A 12,194-nucleotide genomic window follows, 5' to 3' on the forward strand; every position below is an offset into this window, starting at 1 on the left:
CTGTCACCGCCGACGGATAGCGCTGCGACATACAAGACTCCATAGGCGATACGAGCATGTCCCTCCTCCGTACGCCAGTGGTGGCTCCTTCCGCGCCATGCATGTGTGAATGTCGCCATGTGATGCATACATCTGCTTGCCGACCCACCGAAACCACATCGGTAATCCAACGGACAATCAACTCTGGACGGTGGACATGCACCGGCTTCTCTTGGCGCAGCGTGGTGCTCAAAAGGAGCTCCTGTCTGACGAACTCGGTGCTCTTGACGGCGACGCGGCAGTCGTGGAGGCAGCTCTACATCTGCTGGCAGAGTATACGCGCGGCGCCATGTCGCCACCACATGTGCCGTCCGTCTTGTGAGACGTTCGCCAGAATTCAAGCCGACAAAGAATCCAAGTTGAGGGAAACAAATATTTTACGATATACGGCGTTGGGCTAACTCGGCGAAAGGACGCAATTGTCAATTTCCATTGTTCACAGCCATGTTCAAAGCACTGATTGTCCTCGGTCTTGCCGCACAAGCCGTCGCGTTCCCGAGCTTTGTCGCACAGGTGCCAAACGGCGATAAAGTCGCCGGCGTGGGGGCCATTGGTCACGTCAACCCGGCGGGCGGCGGCGCGCGCAATGCGTTCGGCCAGGCCTTTGCGAGGGCCGGCACCAAATGGACGCCTGAGCTGTGCCAAGCCGATTCCGACGGCGACGGCGCCACGAACGGAGAAGAGCTCGGCGATCCGTGCTGCACATGGAAAGTTGGCGCGACGTTGAGCACGACCACGGCGACCCATCCTGGCAAAGCTGACACGTTCACCGCAGACCAGCTCAAGGCGCTCAAGTGTGCGACTAGTCCGTTGACGACGGCCAAGCCAGTTGTGAGTGCAGCCACGCCGTCTTCATCCGTTGTATTTGCAGTGGCAGCCGCAGCGGTTGCCGTGTTTGTTCAATAAAAACGAGCTCCTTCCGCTTCACGTTGGTCGTGGATGTAGCTCGCAATGGCCGCGCGGTGGCCTCGTCACTTAGCTCGCCACTGTCGCCTCCGCAGCGCCTGCTGGATGCGTCCTTCCAGTCACCGCCGACGGATGGAGAAGCAGAAATGGATGGAAGCAACACCCGTGATGATTGTCGTACTGGAGGCACGTGGCCAAGAAGATGCAGGCAATTTGTTTGTTGTGCCGCCCTCTACCACCACTTGCGCTTGTCAGGTGATTCACAACCAATCAGTCGGAACATGGGAAGAAGAATTGTGAAATGTTGTCCGTAAAGGAGATTGTGACTATCTCTAGGTCTTCTCAGTTCGATGGCTAGAGAACTCTCTCGTAGGCGTGCTGCCCTTCAACGCTATGACGACAGTCGTGCTGTAAATGGACAATTGTGTATTGATGGGATTGCGTGCAGAGTAAGGTGGGAATATCAACTCGTCCGACTGGACAAGGTCGAGCCTTTCGCTGGATTTTCGGACATGACTACTTGGTTTGGTTCTTGACGCCCAAAATGCGCGCCCGAATCTCTTCCTGGTTGCCTAGGTAGTGTCCGCTCAATGGAGCGATCGCGTCTTTGTGGGGAATTGGAGTCATGTTGTCGTCCAAATGGTACACGAGCGGCACGCCAGTCGGTACGTTCAGTTCCGTGATGTCGTGCTTGGAAATGTTGTCCAGGTGCATGATGAGCGCGCGCAGACTGTTGCCATGGGCAGCAATCAGGACGTTCTTACCGTCGCGAATGTTAGGTACGATGTCGCATTCCCACACTGGCATCACGCGCGCAGCGGTCATCTCGAGCGACTCACTCAATGGCAAGTCTTCTTTCTTCAGGTGACCATATCGGCGGTCGTGACCGGGGTAGTACTCACTATCTGTCGTCAACTGGGGAGGCGGGATGTCGTAGCTGCGGCGCCAGATCAACACTTGTTCTTTGCCGTGCTTTCGGACGGTTTCTGTTTTGTCGAGCCCGGTGAGGCCACCATAATGTCGTTCATTCAAGCGCCATTCGTTATGGATCGGGACGAAAATTTGATCGGATTGCTCCAAGACATGCCAGCACGTGCGGATGGCACGACTCAAGTACGACGTGTACGCCACATCAAACGTCAAACGGGCGTCGGCAACGGCCTTGCCGGCAGCTTTCGCTTCTTCGTGACCTTTCGCGCTCAACGGGGCATCATACCAGCCAGTGAATTGATTGGTCTTGTTCCACTCGCTTTCGCCATGACGCATGAGCACCAGTGTGTGCTTGCTACGAGAACCGTGCATGCACGTGGACGCAGCACGGGGGCGCGCGGTGCGGACGATGGCCCTCAGCATTCTCAATTTGAAAAATGAGGATCCTGTGGAGTGTAACTTCGACATGGCGTATCCGGATATTCGAATACATGACCGAATAACAGTGGCTCGTTCCGGAAACGATTGTAGCATACGAGTACCTCAGTGCAGAATATCCTTGTGGCTGGGGCGTGCATGCGACAACACCCGCCGGCCGCATGCCCACTATTTACATCGAAGCAATCCACTAAGGCCGCCAATGTGACTCTCTATGGTGAACCCTTCGACTGAAGAGAGCGGCAAAGTAGATGGTCGCCGCCGCAATACATCGATGTACCTGCCAAGACTAGTCAGCGCTACTGCTACATCCGTCAAAGCGCCAAAAATGCATGGGATATCGCAACTATCTTTGCACGCAACAGTGAAACGACCGGATATGATGTTTTATCCGGATGAACATACATTCTTGGCAAAATTTCCTCCAACGTGGCCTGTACACATGGCATCGGCGTACTCGGATGCGGAGCAGGACGTTGGTGGTCTTGTTGACACGATCTGTAGTGGCGAAGTGTCCAACCCCGACTGGATCAACATCCTCGAGTTGTGCGACTTAGTGAGCTGCTCATCCTCGCAGTATGGACCTCGTCGATATGCTGCTATGTACCTCATCGTCGTCGTTGTAGCGCCGAGGAAACGGCGCGGAGCTTGCAGCGCGTGCTGGGGCGCCGCGTGGGCAATGATGAGCAGAGCGTGTCTCTTGCCCTCCTTGTGTCTGAATCGGTCCTGAACAACTGTCCTGGTTTCTACAACTACCTCGCGAATCGCGTGTTCCTCCAGGAAGTTGTTGCGCTAGTGAACCACACGTCACTGGACGTGCGAGAGCGTGCGTCGCGCATGCTCCAAGAGTGGTCGACAAACTATCCCAGCCAACCGATATTTCGTGACACATACCAGCAACTGCGTGGGCAAGGCGTGGCGTTCCCTTCGACCCCGCTGTCTCCATCGTCGTCCGCGGCCCGTGACTTTGCAATCCCGTCCACAGACTTGGACAAACACCCTGCACCGACCATCCCACCAAGCCTGGCGGCGGAGTTTCAAAAACTTAACCGCGACCTCGTCACGGTGCAGGAGAAAATCCAGACGTACGAGACGCTTGTGTCGCTGGCTACGGCAGGCGCGAACGACGACCTGGACGACGTGCTTGACTTTTTGCAGCAGTGCCAGCCGCGCATGAACACGTTGATCGAAGCCGGGCTCGCGGGCAAACTCGATGAGCGCACGCTCGAGATCTGCTTGACGGTAGTTTCGAGATACGATCGGGGCGATCGATCAAGCGATGGCTTTATGTAGGTAAACGACCGACTCATCGGCGTCCTCGAAGGCACAGCATGCACGTCAACCAGCGCCACTCTAGAGTGCAAGCCAGCGGCGTATTGCAACAACGAGCCTGACTATCGATCGGGGCCGATGGCGCACTTGATGCCAGCTCCTGCGCCGGCCCGCTTCACCCGATCGGATGCAGGTTAGCTTGGATACATAATTCAGTCCTCGTCACTGCTTCACTCACGCGTTTTTGCTGTGGCGTAGTGTAAAATTTCTCAATCGAAACGTGAGATCGCACGTGTAGTGTTATCCTTGGTTCTTTTGCGGAAACCCCTTGGCCGCCTGGGCCTTGATCCACCGCGCCTCGTCCGCCGTCGCTTCCCGAGGCATAGTCGTTGTGTCGTTGGTGTTGACAGCCATGATTGTGTTGGTCAGCTCGTCGTACAAGCCGTTGCCGGCGTCGTAGTACCCCATCGGGAGCGACTTTTGCAAGCCCTCGTCGCAGTGCGCTGTCTCGCCGGCCGGAAGGATGCCCCATCCCGCCTTGGTTTCGTTGGTCGCTTTCACGTGCGCCATCTTTTCCGAATGGAATCGGCGGTCTCCATCGTTCATGTACGTCCACGGCTCGTCGTACCCGAGGCCATCGGCAAACGTAAACTTGCCGTCGACGCGCTGCACCGCATTCATCATGCCATCACGCACGAGCCATCAAAATTCATTCCATCGGCATCCTACCTTTCCATCGCGCCATGTTCCTTCGTACTTGCCCTCTGCAAAGTACAACGTGCCGGTCCCGTGGAACTGGCCGTTTTGGAACTCGCCTTCGTATCGGGATCCTGGGCATCGCGGTCAGGACGCCGCGCGAACACGATTACGTCCTTTGCTCCGTGCTTACCATCGCCAAATGAGTACACGCCCTGGCCATTCAACCTTCCAAACGTGGTCGGGCCATTGTACTACACGTTTATGGAGGTCGCTGTCAGTGGCTGGGACACGAACCAGGCCGACGTACAGAGCTCTTGGTGTATTCCATCACGAGTTTTAAACGACGTGTCCCGGCGCTTTGCAGATGTGGCCGAGAGAGCCGTGCACGATGGCGTCCCAGCCAGCTGCTATAAATAGCGCGACATGGCGCCGAGCGATGGGGGCGGCACGGGAGATCCTGCTCTGGCCGAGCTTGAGTGGGCAATCCACGCCAAGAAACACGCACGGTCGCGCCTTGCGTTCAAAGTGTTTGTGAAGATCATCGACCAGGATGACGGAACTCGCGACGACATTGTGTACCAAGCCTACGTGCAGAAGTTCCAGGTGCCAACATGTTGTCGCGGCCGCGGTCTGATGCACTCGGCATAGCTCGAAATGGATTTCTTGACGTTTCCAGCTGCCCGGGCGACGGCGACGCAGATGCTGACGCGCTTTCACGGCGCGCACGAGCCATACTTGCTCAAAGCACGGGCCGAAGGCAAAATGTACAAGCTCGACGAAGCATTCTTGTCAGCGTTTGTCGGGCTCGGGTATTGCCCGATCCGTACGGCCCTCATCAGGTGAGGGAACCTTCACCGTAGTGCATCCTCGTCCTCATGACGACATGCAGCGATTTGAACTCGACACGGCGCAAGCTGTGCCGTTCTCTGGCGACGTCCCGACGGGCGAAGGACGACTTGATGGAGCCGTTGCCCCCATACCCCTCAAACGTCGTGAACGTCCCCGACTGCTTTGTCAAGGCCCACGGCCAACGCACCGTGCCGTCTCGGTGCTTGAACCATGCACTCAAACGTCGCTCATTCTTCCATCGTCTTAGCTTTGAACTGTGCGACGGTGTTTCTCACGACCAGCTTGCCCGCGTTGTGGGGGTCGAACCCGCGCCAGCCCAATTGTTGCTGGGGCGGAATCTCCATCTCGATGAGTCGTTGACGCAGTCGGCAGCGCTCGTACGCTGCCGCGCACGACGCTCGTACGGGTCTCATGGAATCGTAGGCGCCTCGGCTGTCCAATTTGGCAACGTTGTGCATGTCGACGGCCTTTCTTCGAGGATTTTACGAGCCCACGTCGAGTGATCGCACGTCGCTCTTTGACCGTGACTGCGGCATCATCCTCAGCCGCGCTGTTCGAAAGCTCGAGTCGGTCCCGGTCGTCCCTCGGTCTGGTAAGGAGAGCTGGTTTATCTTTGGATGCCTCAACTGCGTGCGACTTGCGCCAGTGTTTGTCTTTGACGTGGACGACACCGCCGTGACGAGCTACTGGTACATGAAAGAGCGGTCGTTCCAGGCGATCCCGGCGACCGAATTCTACTACTACGCGCGGTACCATGCGCCACCGATCCCGCTCCTGTTCAAGTTTTACACGTACTTGCAATGGAAAGGCATCAAGGTGCACACGGCGCACGACGACGTGTGCAGGTCCATCGTCGAGACCTGATGGAGCGTTGGGTTGTAGATCATGTTCTTGACAGAGCGGCCTGAGGTTGTGCGCGACCACACGCTGGCCATGCTGCATGCTGCGGGGTACTCGATCGACACGTCGCAGTACGTGAAGCACGCGGTCGCTGGATGCACCAACGCAGACTTGCCACCTAGATTGATCATGCGCGCGCCGTGCGAGCAGATGCTGTCCGTGGCCGTCCTCAAGCAAACAATGCGCAGGAAGCTCCATCGCGACAACCACATCATCGTCGGGTGCATCGGCGACCAATTCTGCGACATTACAGGCGAGTTGACGGGGTCGCCGTTCAAGATTCCCAACTACATGTACCAAATGGAGTAGTGCAAGTGTCGTCGAGAGAGTTGAACTTGGCGCCGTCGATGGAAAACCTCCAGCGCACACTGCTCGACATGGTGTCGGCGCGGCGCATGCCTGGTTCCCAGGCAGTATAGTCCCTACCTCTTCTTTGTCCATTGACCGAGCATGGATGGCGACTACAGAGTCCAACCATCAGAGAAGGGACGCTCCCGACTTCGTGACCTTTCTGTCTCGACAGTTCGTCGCACAACAGCTCTTGGATCCAGTCCTAGAGTGGCGGCTTCTTGCAACCTGGAATGCATCGCGCGCGACGGTGTTTGTCCTGGAATCGGCGCAATTGTACCGGAGACCGTTCATGCATTACCATATAAACTTCGACTCAAGATGCTCTTCGATGTAGCTATCGTAGCCGAGATTGTGGCAACTCATGGATCAAAAGCGAATAAGTTGATTCATGGTCGAGGAAGGAGAGCCAAATATGAATCGCCGATGCACGCATAAATAGAAAGGGAAGGTACTGCGGTTGCCGTGCGATTGAATTACGGCACCGACGTGAACGGCGAGCACCACGCCATCGAAGCTTCGATTTGGGAGAATGTCAGGGGGGCGCATTGCGCGAGTGTATAGTCCATCGCTGACGCGCGCAGCAAGATCGGGTGGATCGACGGCGGAGGGCCGAGGGAGTCAAAGTCGTCATGGTCGCCGCCACATGGTCCCATTGCATTGGCAGCAACGTCTTCGTCGTCGCCAACGACAGTTGCATGAAACAGAGCGGCGTTGGAGAGGACGAATTCCGTGGCAGTCATGGCGTTGCGGGGGAGGTTTCGACGATGTGGCGGAGTTGAGAATGCGACATCTTCCTCAGCTTGCAATGTTCGGTGAATTCACTCTGAAAGATAGACCTGCACTCAACAGCAGCAACAACTCTTATTGGCTGAAAAGATGTATAATCTATAAATTTCTCCATTTGATTGGCCAACGCCGAAATTCTTGTTGCCGAATGTTGGTGGATTATGCCGTGGGGGTACATCGACTCAACCAACGGCACTCTTCACCGGAGGGACGACGGCGTGGAGCAAAGCCGCGCTTTGCTATCGCTCGTGATCGCGACTGTTTCGACGCTCGACGACTCTGTAGCGGGCATACAGCGTTGAAGCGGACGACTGGGACGAACGACGACGTAGCAGGTGAGGGCCATTCCTGATGAGTATGTACGAGTATCTACATCCAAGAATGCCACGTACACACATGATCCTCTGACACGTCGCCCTGTCGTCTCCGGGACAGGACGGCGATGCCGCTCTCCTAGACATCGCTCCATTCAACCGCGTACACACCAAACACTCAAGAGCGTTCCAAAGGAAAGGCGATGGACGTAGCGGTGCGCGTGAATGCAGGACATGAAATGGGGGGTGCACGGTCCCTATCGATCGTGATCCACCCGTCGTAAATCCAACGTATCCCCGACTGGATTTACCATACATACCTCTGAGGATGCCGTTCGCTGCGGAGGAGGATCCATCGTCAAGCATCGCGCTCTCTCGGGGTCGACGACGCACGTGCATCGCACCCCATACCGAACTCGTTGGATTTTACTCTTTGCGTTTTACTGAGTATAATAAACGCAATAAAACGCCGCTGACATGGAAAGTCACAACCACCTCGTCCGCCCTCATCCTGGAATTTCCAATCATGGCGACAAGAGCTCCCTTGCCGCGCGTCGTGCAGGTTGTTGGAATCATGCACGTGAACTCTTTATGGATCGAATACTTCATCTAACTGACAGACCATGAATGCGAATTTTGTTGTTGTTGCCATGCTTTCTACGGTTAAGCCCGTTTAACCAAAAACGCCTTAGGAAAAGCCATGACCTGCATTCTCCACGCGGATCTCAAATTGTCCCATTGGGGCGAGTTGGAGCAAAGTTGAGTGGCAGATCGTGAGCAGAGACCGCGACCCGAGAGACCCACCACTGTCAGGCGAATGCACGTGAATGGAGAATTGGCGGCACCGGTTGGAAGGTCGATAATCACCAGTTCGTTCTCGTCGTGCGCTGCTCCACATCAACAAATCTTTGTGCGCTGCTCCACATCAACAAATCTGTGAGGAAGTCGTCCTGTTGCAACGTCCCATATCTCTTGGCAACAAGCCAGCCAACGATTCTATGAAGTGCCGCGCAAGGCTATACGTTCAACGCTCTCATATTCATCGATCCCACGCAGTTTCTTGCCCGCAGGCGCGTCGTCAGCTCCAGAGGGCCTGAACGATGCAGGGTTGCCAATGTGCCCAAATTCAACTTGTTCGACGACATGCATTCGTTTCAATCGAGAGTGATGGTACTGGAGCAACTAAAAGTAATCTGAAGCTCAGCGCCGAAACTACTCCATTGTGGCTTCGTCATGGTGAATGCGGTCGACAAGACCAACGCGACCCCTGTCTCGGCATTTCCAACTGCATTCGAGTGCACAGGCGCACTATATGTTGGTCACATTGCGCCCATCCTTCTGGAGAAGAAGCCTGTGCCGAGCAAGGCAGGCACATGGCTCGTCGAACAAGTCATGATGAATGGAGACCACGTTGGGTTCATCTGCCACCACAAGGACACGATGCCATCGTCGTTGCTTACTCGCATCGTAGCCCCAAATGTCACAGGCGATTTGCTTCTACAGAAGATTGGTCGATACGGTTGGGGTTACGAAAGCCTCGAAGCAAATACACCCCTGGTACACGATCGCTTTCGTGCGAGTGCAGCGGACTACCGCGAAGACGACCGGCTCATTGGGGGAGGGTACTTTCTCTTAGTGGATGCCGCCCACAAAGCAGCATTGGTCCCAGCGCTCGACTCATTATACAACCTGTGGTCCAACCATCGCTTTGACATCAACGGAACTCCGTTTGGTGTGACATGCCGGTATTCCCAGGGCGAATATGAATTGGCGTGGATCGTCAAGACCGCCGAGACCGGCGAGATGGTTGGATTTGTCTACGATGGGTCTTACAGCATGTTCGACGGAAGCTGCGACGAGGAGTACATCGTCGGGGCCGAGCGAGTCTTCGTTCCCAAGTCTGGTGGCGACGGTGTGGTCGTCACGCATGTTGACCCTTCAAGTTGCATTTCGAATGCAATTTAAATATCCGTGCAATGGATTTTTTTATCTTGGCCCACGGATAATATTCCCTTGTTTAAAATGCTGGATACAATTGTTCATTGAGACTTGTCCTTCATGCTAAATTGCTTCACCACATTCAGCATTTCATTGAGGTGAGGAGTTTATTATATTATCAATATAATATATCAACATTTCAAGTTTGTATCGAACTCAGTCGCGACTCCAACTTTGGCTGATCACCATAATGAACACGAGCCGCCGAGGACACGCCGCCGCCGGCATGAACTACCCCAAGTACATCACAGCGTTTCTCGTGGTGGTGACGCTGGTCTACTTCCTATGGGTTCAGAAGTCCTTTGCGATGAGTTCCCCTCAGTTGAAGGCATCCGCTGACGAAACCAAACTGGCTGCAGTTACTACGACAACAATTGCGCCAAAGCCAGTAGTGCGATCATGGTCGCGCACTCCCGGTCGTCGATACGTCTGGATCGATGTGGAAATCGACGGAGCACCAGTCGGTCGCATCACCGCCGAGGTAACGGCGTTTCTTCCTATCATTCTCGCACAAAGGTGTTCATTGCTGTTACTGTGCAATCGGAAGCTGTACATGGACATTGTGCCCGCCACTGCCGAGAACTTTCGCGCGCTTGTGACGGGTGACAACGCCGCAGGGCTCTCGTACAAGGGCTCCGTCTGCCACCGCATCATCACGGGGTTCATCGTGCAATGTGGGGACTTCGAAACCGGGAAAGGATACGGCGGCCGCAGCATCTACAGCACCGGCAAATTTAGTACTGCTGCTTCCTTTGAAACAGTCTCAGTTCTCATGCGATGCATAGACGACGAGCCCGCGGGACTCCAACTCAAGCACGACAAGCGTTATGTTCTCCAAATGGCAAATTCTGGCCCCAACTCGAACGGATCCCAGTTCTGCTTCATGTTGGGCGCGGCGCCGCATCTCAATGGGCGACACGTCGTATTCGGCCAGGTTGTGGATGGCTTTGAAGTCGTCGACTTGATGGAGACGGCGGGAGCTGCCGAAGATGGCGTCGTGTTGAAGCACAACGTTGTGCTGAAGAAAGGTGGTGAATACCTGGATTGAACACGATATTCGTGGACCGTCGTATTTCCGTAATTGCAACTATTACGCGATTTGAAATTCAGCGCTCTTATCCAATAAAAATTACTTTTCACATCTATTTTGACCAATTGGACGATAGTTATTCCATTCTCTCCATCGTCGACCTCGAACATGATATGGAATGCGTCCACAGCAATGCACCAGCCATCGCCACGGCGCAATGGCGCCTCCACGGGTACAACGTCTGGATCTGCGATGAAGATCACGACATTCTCCATTGTTGCCGTCATGATCATCTACTTCGTGTCGATGCAGAAGATGTTCTTCGCGTCGGCGGGAGATTCGGCTGTCGGCGTCAATGATGCTCGGGCAGCTCTTCACAAAGTCCTGACCTCGACGGCGACTGCAACATTGCCACCACAGCTCCCGAAGTCTGCGCGAAATTGGACGCGGTCTCCTGGAAGACGCTATGTGTGGATAGACGTAGCTGTGGACAATGTCCCAGCTGGGCGTATCGTCGCCGAGGTACAATCTCGGTGCCTCTCGCTCTGTACAACGCCTTGAATGAATCTCATGCATAGCTGTACATGGACAAAGTGCCCAAGACGGCCGAAAACTTTCGCGGGTTGGTCACTGGGGACAACCAGCACGGCTGGAGCTACAAGAACTCGACCTGTCATCGCATCTTGAAAGGGTTTATCGTGCAATGTGGTTCTTACAACGCCCAAGGTGGAACAAGCATTTACGGCAAAGACTTTGGTACATCCTTGCTCTTTGGTAGATACGGCAATGATGTGTGGTTGTAGAGGACGAAGCGACGGGGCTCACGCTCAAGCACTCAAAGCGCGGCATTTTGCAGATGGCAAACGCCGGGCCCAACACGAATGGAGCTCAATTCTGCTTCATGCTCGGGCCTGCCAAGCACCTAAACGGCCACCATGTCGTGTTTGGAGAAGTTGTGCAAGGTCTGGAGGTCCTCGACACCATGGAGGCGGCCGGAGTTGCCACGGACGATAACCAGTTAGTGCACAAAGTTGCGTTGGTAGATGGCGGGGAAATTTTTGATTAGCTGTAAGCAAGAATGTAGAGTTTCACATTTGAAGTACTAGCTGGTTCGGAAGCGTGGAATTCTCATTAATCCAAGCCACTCGGTCGTATGTCAAGCCGAAAGAGCTGCGTATCCTACCGTGACTTCAGGGGCATCTAGAGGTTGTTTATAAAATCGATGGAATGCATTGCTTTCATGCTTGTCGTGCGCTTCCCTGAGGGGCGGCTGTCTGTACTTCGCCTATCTCCATGCCATAAATGAGATCTTGACGAATCGGTCGGTGATGCCGAGCACGAAGTAATTATACACACGTTGATAACTTCGATTTATCGTGATCGATGTCAGGTAAATATTGCACCAAAACTTTGCAGATAGTTTCCCATGAAGGATTATCTCCAAGAGCAAAGACTACACTACAATTCAGCCAGTGCCAGTGTGCTTGAATTTGCCAACATTCAGGAAGTTCGTTGAATTGACCGAGTTTGGGATATCGGCACATTTCTGTACAAGGAACGACGGAATGGTACGCCAATCGAATTTTCCTGTAAGACAACTTCTATTTTAACCAATCAAATCATAGGAAAAATTTAGAGCAATACGATTGGCTAATTGATATTTTTTCCCGCGCGCGCAAAGA

General features: G+C 54.5%; 10 protein-coding genes across 20 annotated transcripts; 6 read left to right on the forward strand and 4 right to left on the reverse strand.

Annotated features, from left to right (window-relative positions):
- H310_05594 (hypothetical protein) lies at window positions 1-989 on the forward strand. The gene has a single exon (XM_008870339.1). The coding sequence runs from the start codon at window positions 484-486 to the stop codon at window positions 943-945; it is 462 nt and encodes a 153-aa protein (XP_008868561.1). The 5' UTR covers window positions 1-483; the 3' UTR covers window positions 946-989.
- A 238-nt stretch (window positions 990-1,227) lies between these two features.
- H310_05595 (hypothetical protein) lies at window positions 1,228-2,298 on the reverse strand (the record flags this gene model as incomplete). Its single annotated transcript, XM_008870340.1, has 1 exon — window positions 1,228-2,298. One exon carries the CDS (start codon window positions 2,296-2,298, stop codon window positions 1,462-1,464), a length of 837 nt encoding a protein of 278 aa, XP_008868562.1. The 3' UTR covers window positions 1,228-1,461.
- A 135-nt stretch (window positions 2,299-2,433) lies between these two features.
- Window positions 2,434-3,876, forward strand: H310_05596. 2 transcript variants are annotated; one of them, XM_008870342.1, is made up of 4 exons: window positions 2,434-2,889; window positions 2,940-3,555; window positions 3,607-3,778; window positions 3,844-3,876. In XM_008870342.1, the coding sequence occupies exons 1-4, from the start codon at window positions 2,528-2,530 to the stop codon at window positions 3,846-3,848; spliced, it is 1,155 nt and encodes a 384-aa protein (XP_008868564.1). In that variant the 5' UTR covers window positions 2,434-2,527; the 3' UTR covers window positions 3,849-3,876. The 2 variants fall into 2 exon arrangements, with proteins under 2 accessions (XP_008868564.1, XP_008868563.1); XM_008870341.1 differs by lacking the exon at window positions 3,844-3,876 and having other exon boundaries at window positions 3,607-3,818.
- Window positions 3,854-4,987, reverse strand: H310_05597 (hypothetical protein). Its single transcript, XM_008870343.1, has 4 exons — window positions 4,592-4,987; window positions 4,475-4,535; window positions 4,315-4,415; window positions 3,854-4,251 (listed from the first exon to the last, which is right to left on the reverse strand). The coding sequence occupies exons 1-4, from the start codon at window positions 4,610-4,612 to the stop codon at window positions 3,886-3,888; spliced, it is 549 nt and encodes a 182-aa protein (XP_008868565.1). The 5' UTR covers window positions 4,613-4,987; the 3' UTR covers window positions 3,854-3,885.
- On the forward strand, window positions 4,708-6,562 carry H310_05598 (hypothetical protein; the record flags this gene model as incomplete). 7 transcript variants are annotated; one of them, XM_008870345.1, is made up of 7 exons in its annotated part: window positions 4,708-4,887; window positions 4,933-5,123; window positions 5,174-5,510; window positions 5,557-5,725; window positions 5,780-5,949; window positions 6,016-6,104; window positions 6,156-6,387. In XM_008870345.1, the coding sequence occupies 7 exons, from the start codon at window positions 4,708-4,710 to the stop codon at window positions 6,340-6,342; spliced, it is 1,323 nt and encodes a 440-aa protein (XP_008868567.1). In that variant the 3' UTR covers window positions 6,343-6,387. The 7 variants fall into 7 exon arrangements, with proteins under 7 accessions (XP_008868567.1, XP_008868566.1, XP_008868572.1 ...); XM_008870344.1 differs by having other exon boundaries at window positions 5,557-5,949; window positions 6,156-6,562; XM_008870350.1 differs by having other exon boundaries at window positions 5,780-6,104; window positions 6,156-6,562.
- A 79-nt stretch (window positions 6,563-6,641) lies between these two features.
- H310_05599 (hypothetical protein) lies at window positions 6,642-7,188 on the reverse strand. The gene has a single exon (XM_008870351.1). It carries the CDS (start codon window positions 7,122-7,124, stop codon window positions 6,858-6,860), a length of 267 nt encoding a protein of 88 aa, XP_008868573.1. The 5' UTR covers window positions 7,125-7,188; the 3' UTR covers window positions 6,642-6,857.
- Window positions 7,189-7,250: 62 nt separating this feature from the next.
- Window positions 7,251-7,979, reverse strand: H310_05600. 2 transcript variants are annotated; one of them, XM_008870353.1, is made up of 2 exons: window positions 7,805-7,979; window positions 7,251-7,741 (listed from the first exon to the last, which is right to left on the reverse strand). In XM_008870353.1, the coding sequence occupies exons 1-2, from the start codon at window positions 7,881-7,883 to the stop codon at window positions 7,410-7,412; spliced, it is 411 nt and encodes a 136-aa protein (XP_008868575.1). In that variant the 5' UTR covers window positions 7,884-7,979; the 3' UTR covers window positions 7,251-7,409. The 2 variants fall into 2 exon arrangements, with proteins under 2 accessions (XP_008868575.1, XP_008868574.1); XM_008870352.1 differs by having other exon boundaries at window positions 7,251-7,979.
- A 248-nt stretch (window positions 7,980-8,227) lies between these two features.
- Window positions 8,228-9,576, forward strand: H310_05601 (hypothetical protein). The gene has a single exon (XM_008870354.1). The coding sequence runs from the start codon at window positions 8,718-8,720 to the stop codon at window positions 9,447-9,449; it is 732 nt and encodes a 243-aa protein (XP_008868576.1). The 5' UTR covers window positions 8,228-8,717; the 3' UTR covers window positions 9,450-9,576.
- Window positions 9,577-9,633: 57 nt separating this feature from the next.
- On the forward strand, window positions 9,634-10,623 carry H310_05602 (hypothetical protein). Of its 3 annotated transcripts, XM_008870357.1 has the most exons (3): window positions 9,634-9,963; window positions 10,030-10,219; window positions 10,268-10,623. In XM_008870357.1, the coding sequence occupies exons 1-3, from the start codon at window positions 9,673-9,675 to the stop codon at window positions 10,528-10,530; spliced, it is 744 nt and encodes a 247-aa protein (XP_008868579.1). In that variant the 5' UTR covers window positions 9,634-9,672; the 3' UTR covers window positions 10,531-10,623. The 3 variants fall into 3 exon arrangements, with proteins under 3 accessions (XP_008868579.1, XP_008868577.1, XP_008868578.1); XM_008870355.1 differs by having other exon boundaries at window positions 9,634-10,219; XM_008870356.1 differs by having other exon boundaries at window positions 10,030-10,594.
- A 14-nt stretch (window positions 10,624-10,637) lies between these two features.
- Window positions 10,638-11,678, forward strand: H310_05603 (hypothetical protein). Its single transcript, XM_008870358.1, has 3 exons — window positions 10,638-11,034; window positions 11,091-11,268; window positions 11,316-11,678. The coding sequence occupies exons 1-3, from the start codon at window positions 10,681-10,683 to the stop codon at window positions 11,576-11,578; spliced, it is 795 nt and encodes a 264-aa protein (XP_008868580.1). The 5' UTR covers window positions 10,638-10,680; the 3' UTR covers window positions 11,579-11,678.
- The last annotated feature ends 516 nt before the right edge of the window (window positions 11,679-12,194 follow it).

This window comes from Aphanomyces invadans, assembly GCF_000520115.1.
Source record: "Aphanomyces invadans strain NJM9701 unplaced genomic scaffold supercont1.9, whole genome shotgun sequence".
Taxonomy (NCBI): domain Eukaryota; phylum Oomycota; class Saprolegniomycetes; order Saprolegniales; family Verrucalvaceae; genus Aphanomyces; species Aphanomyces invadans.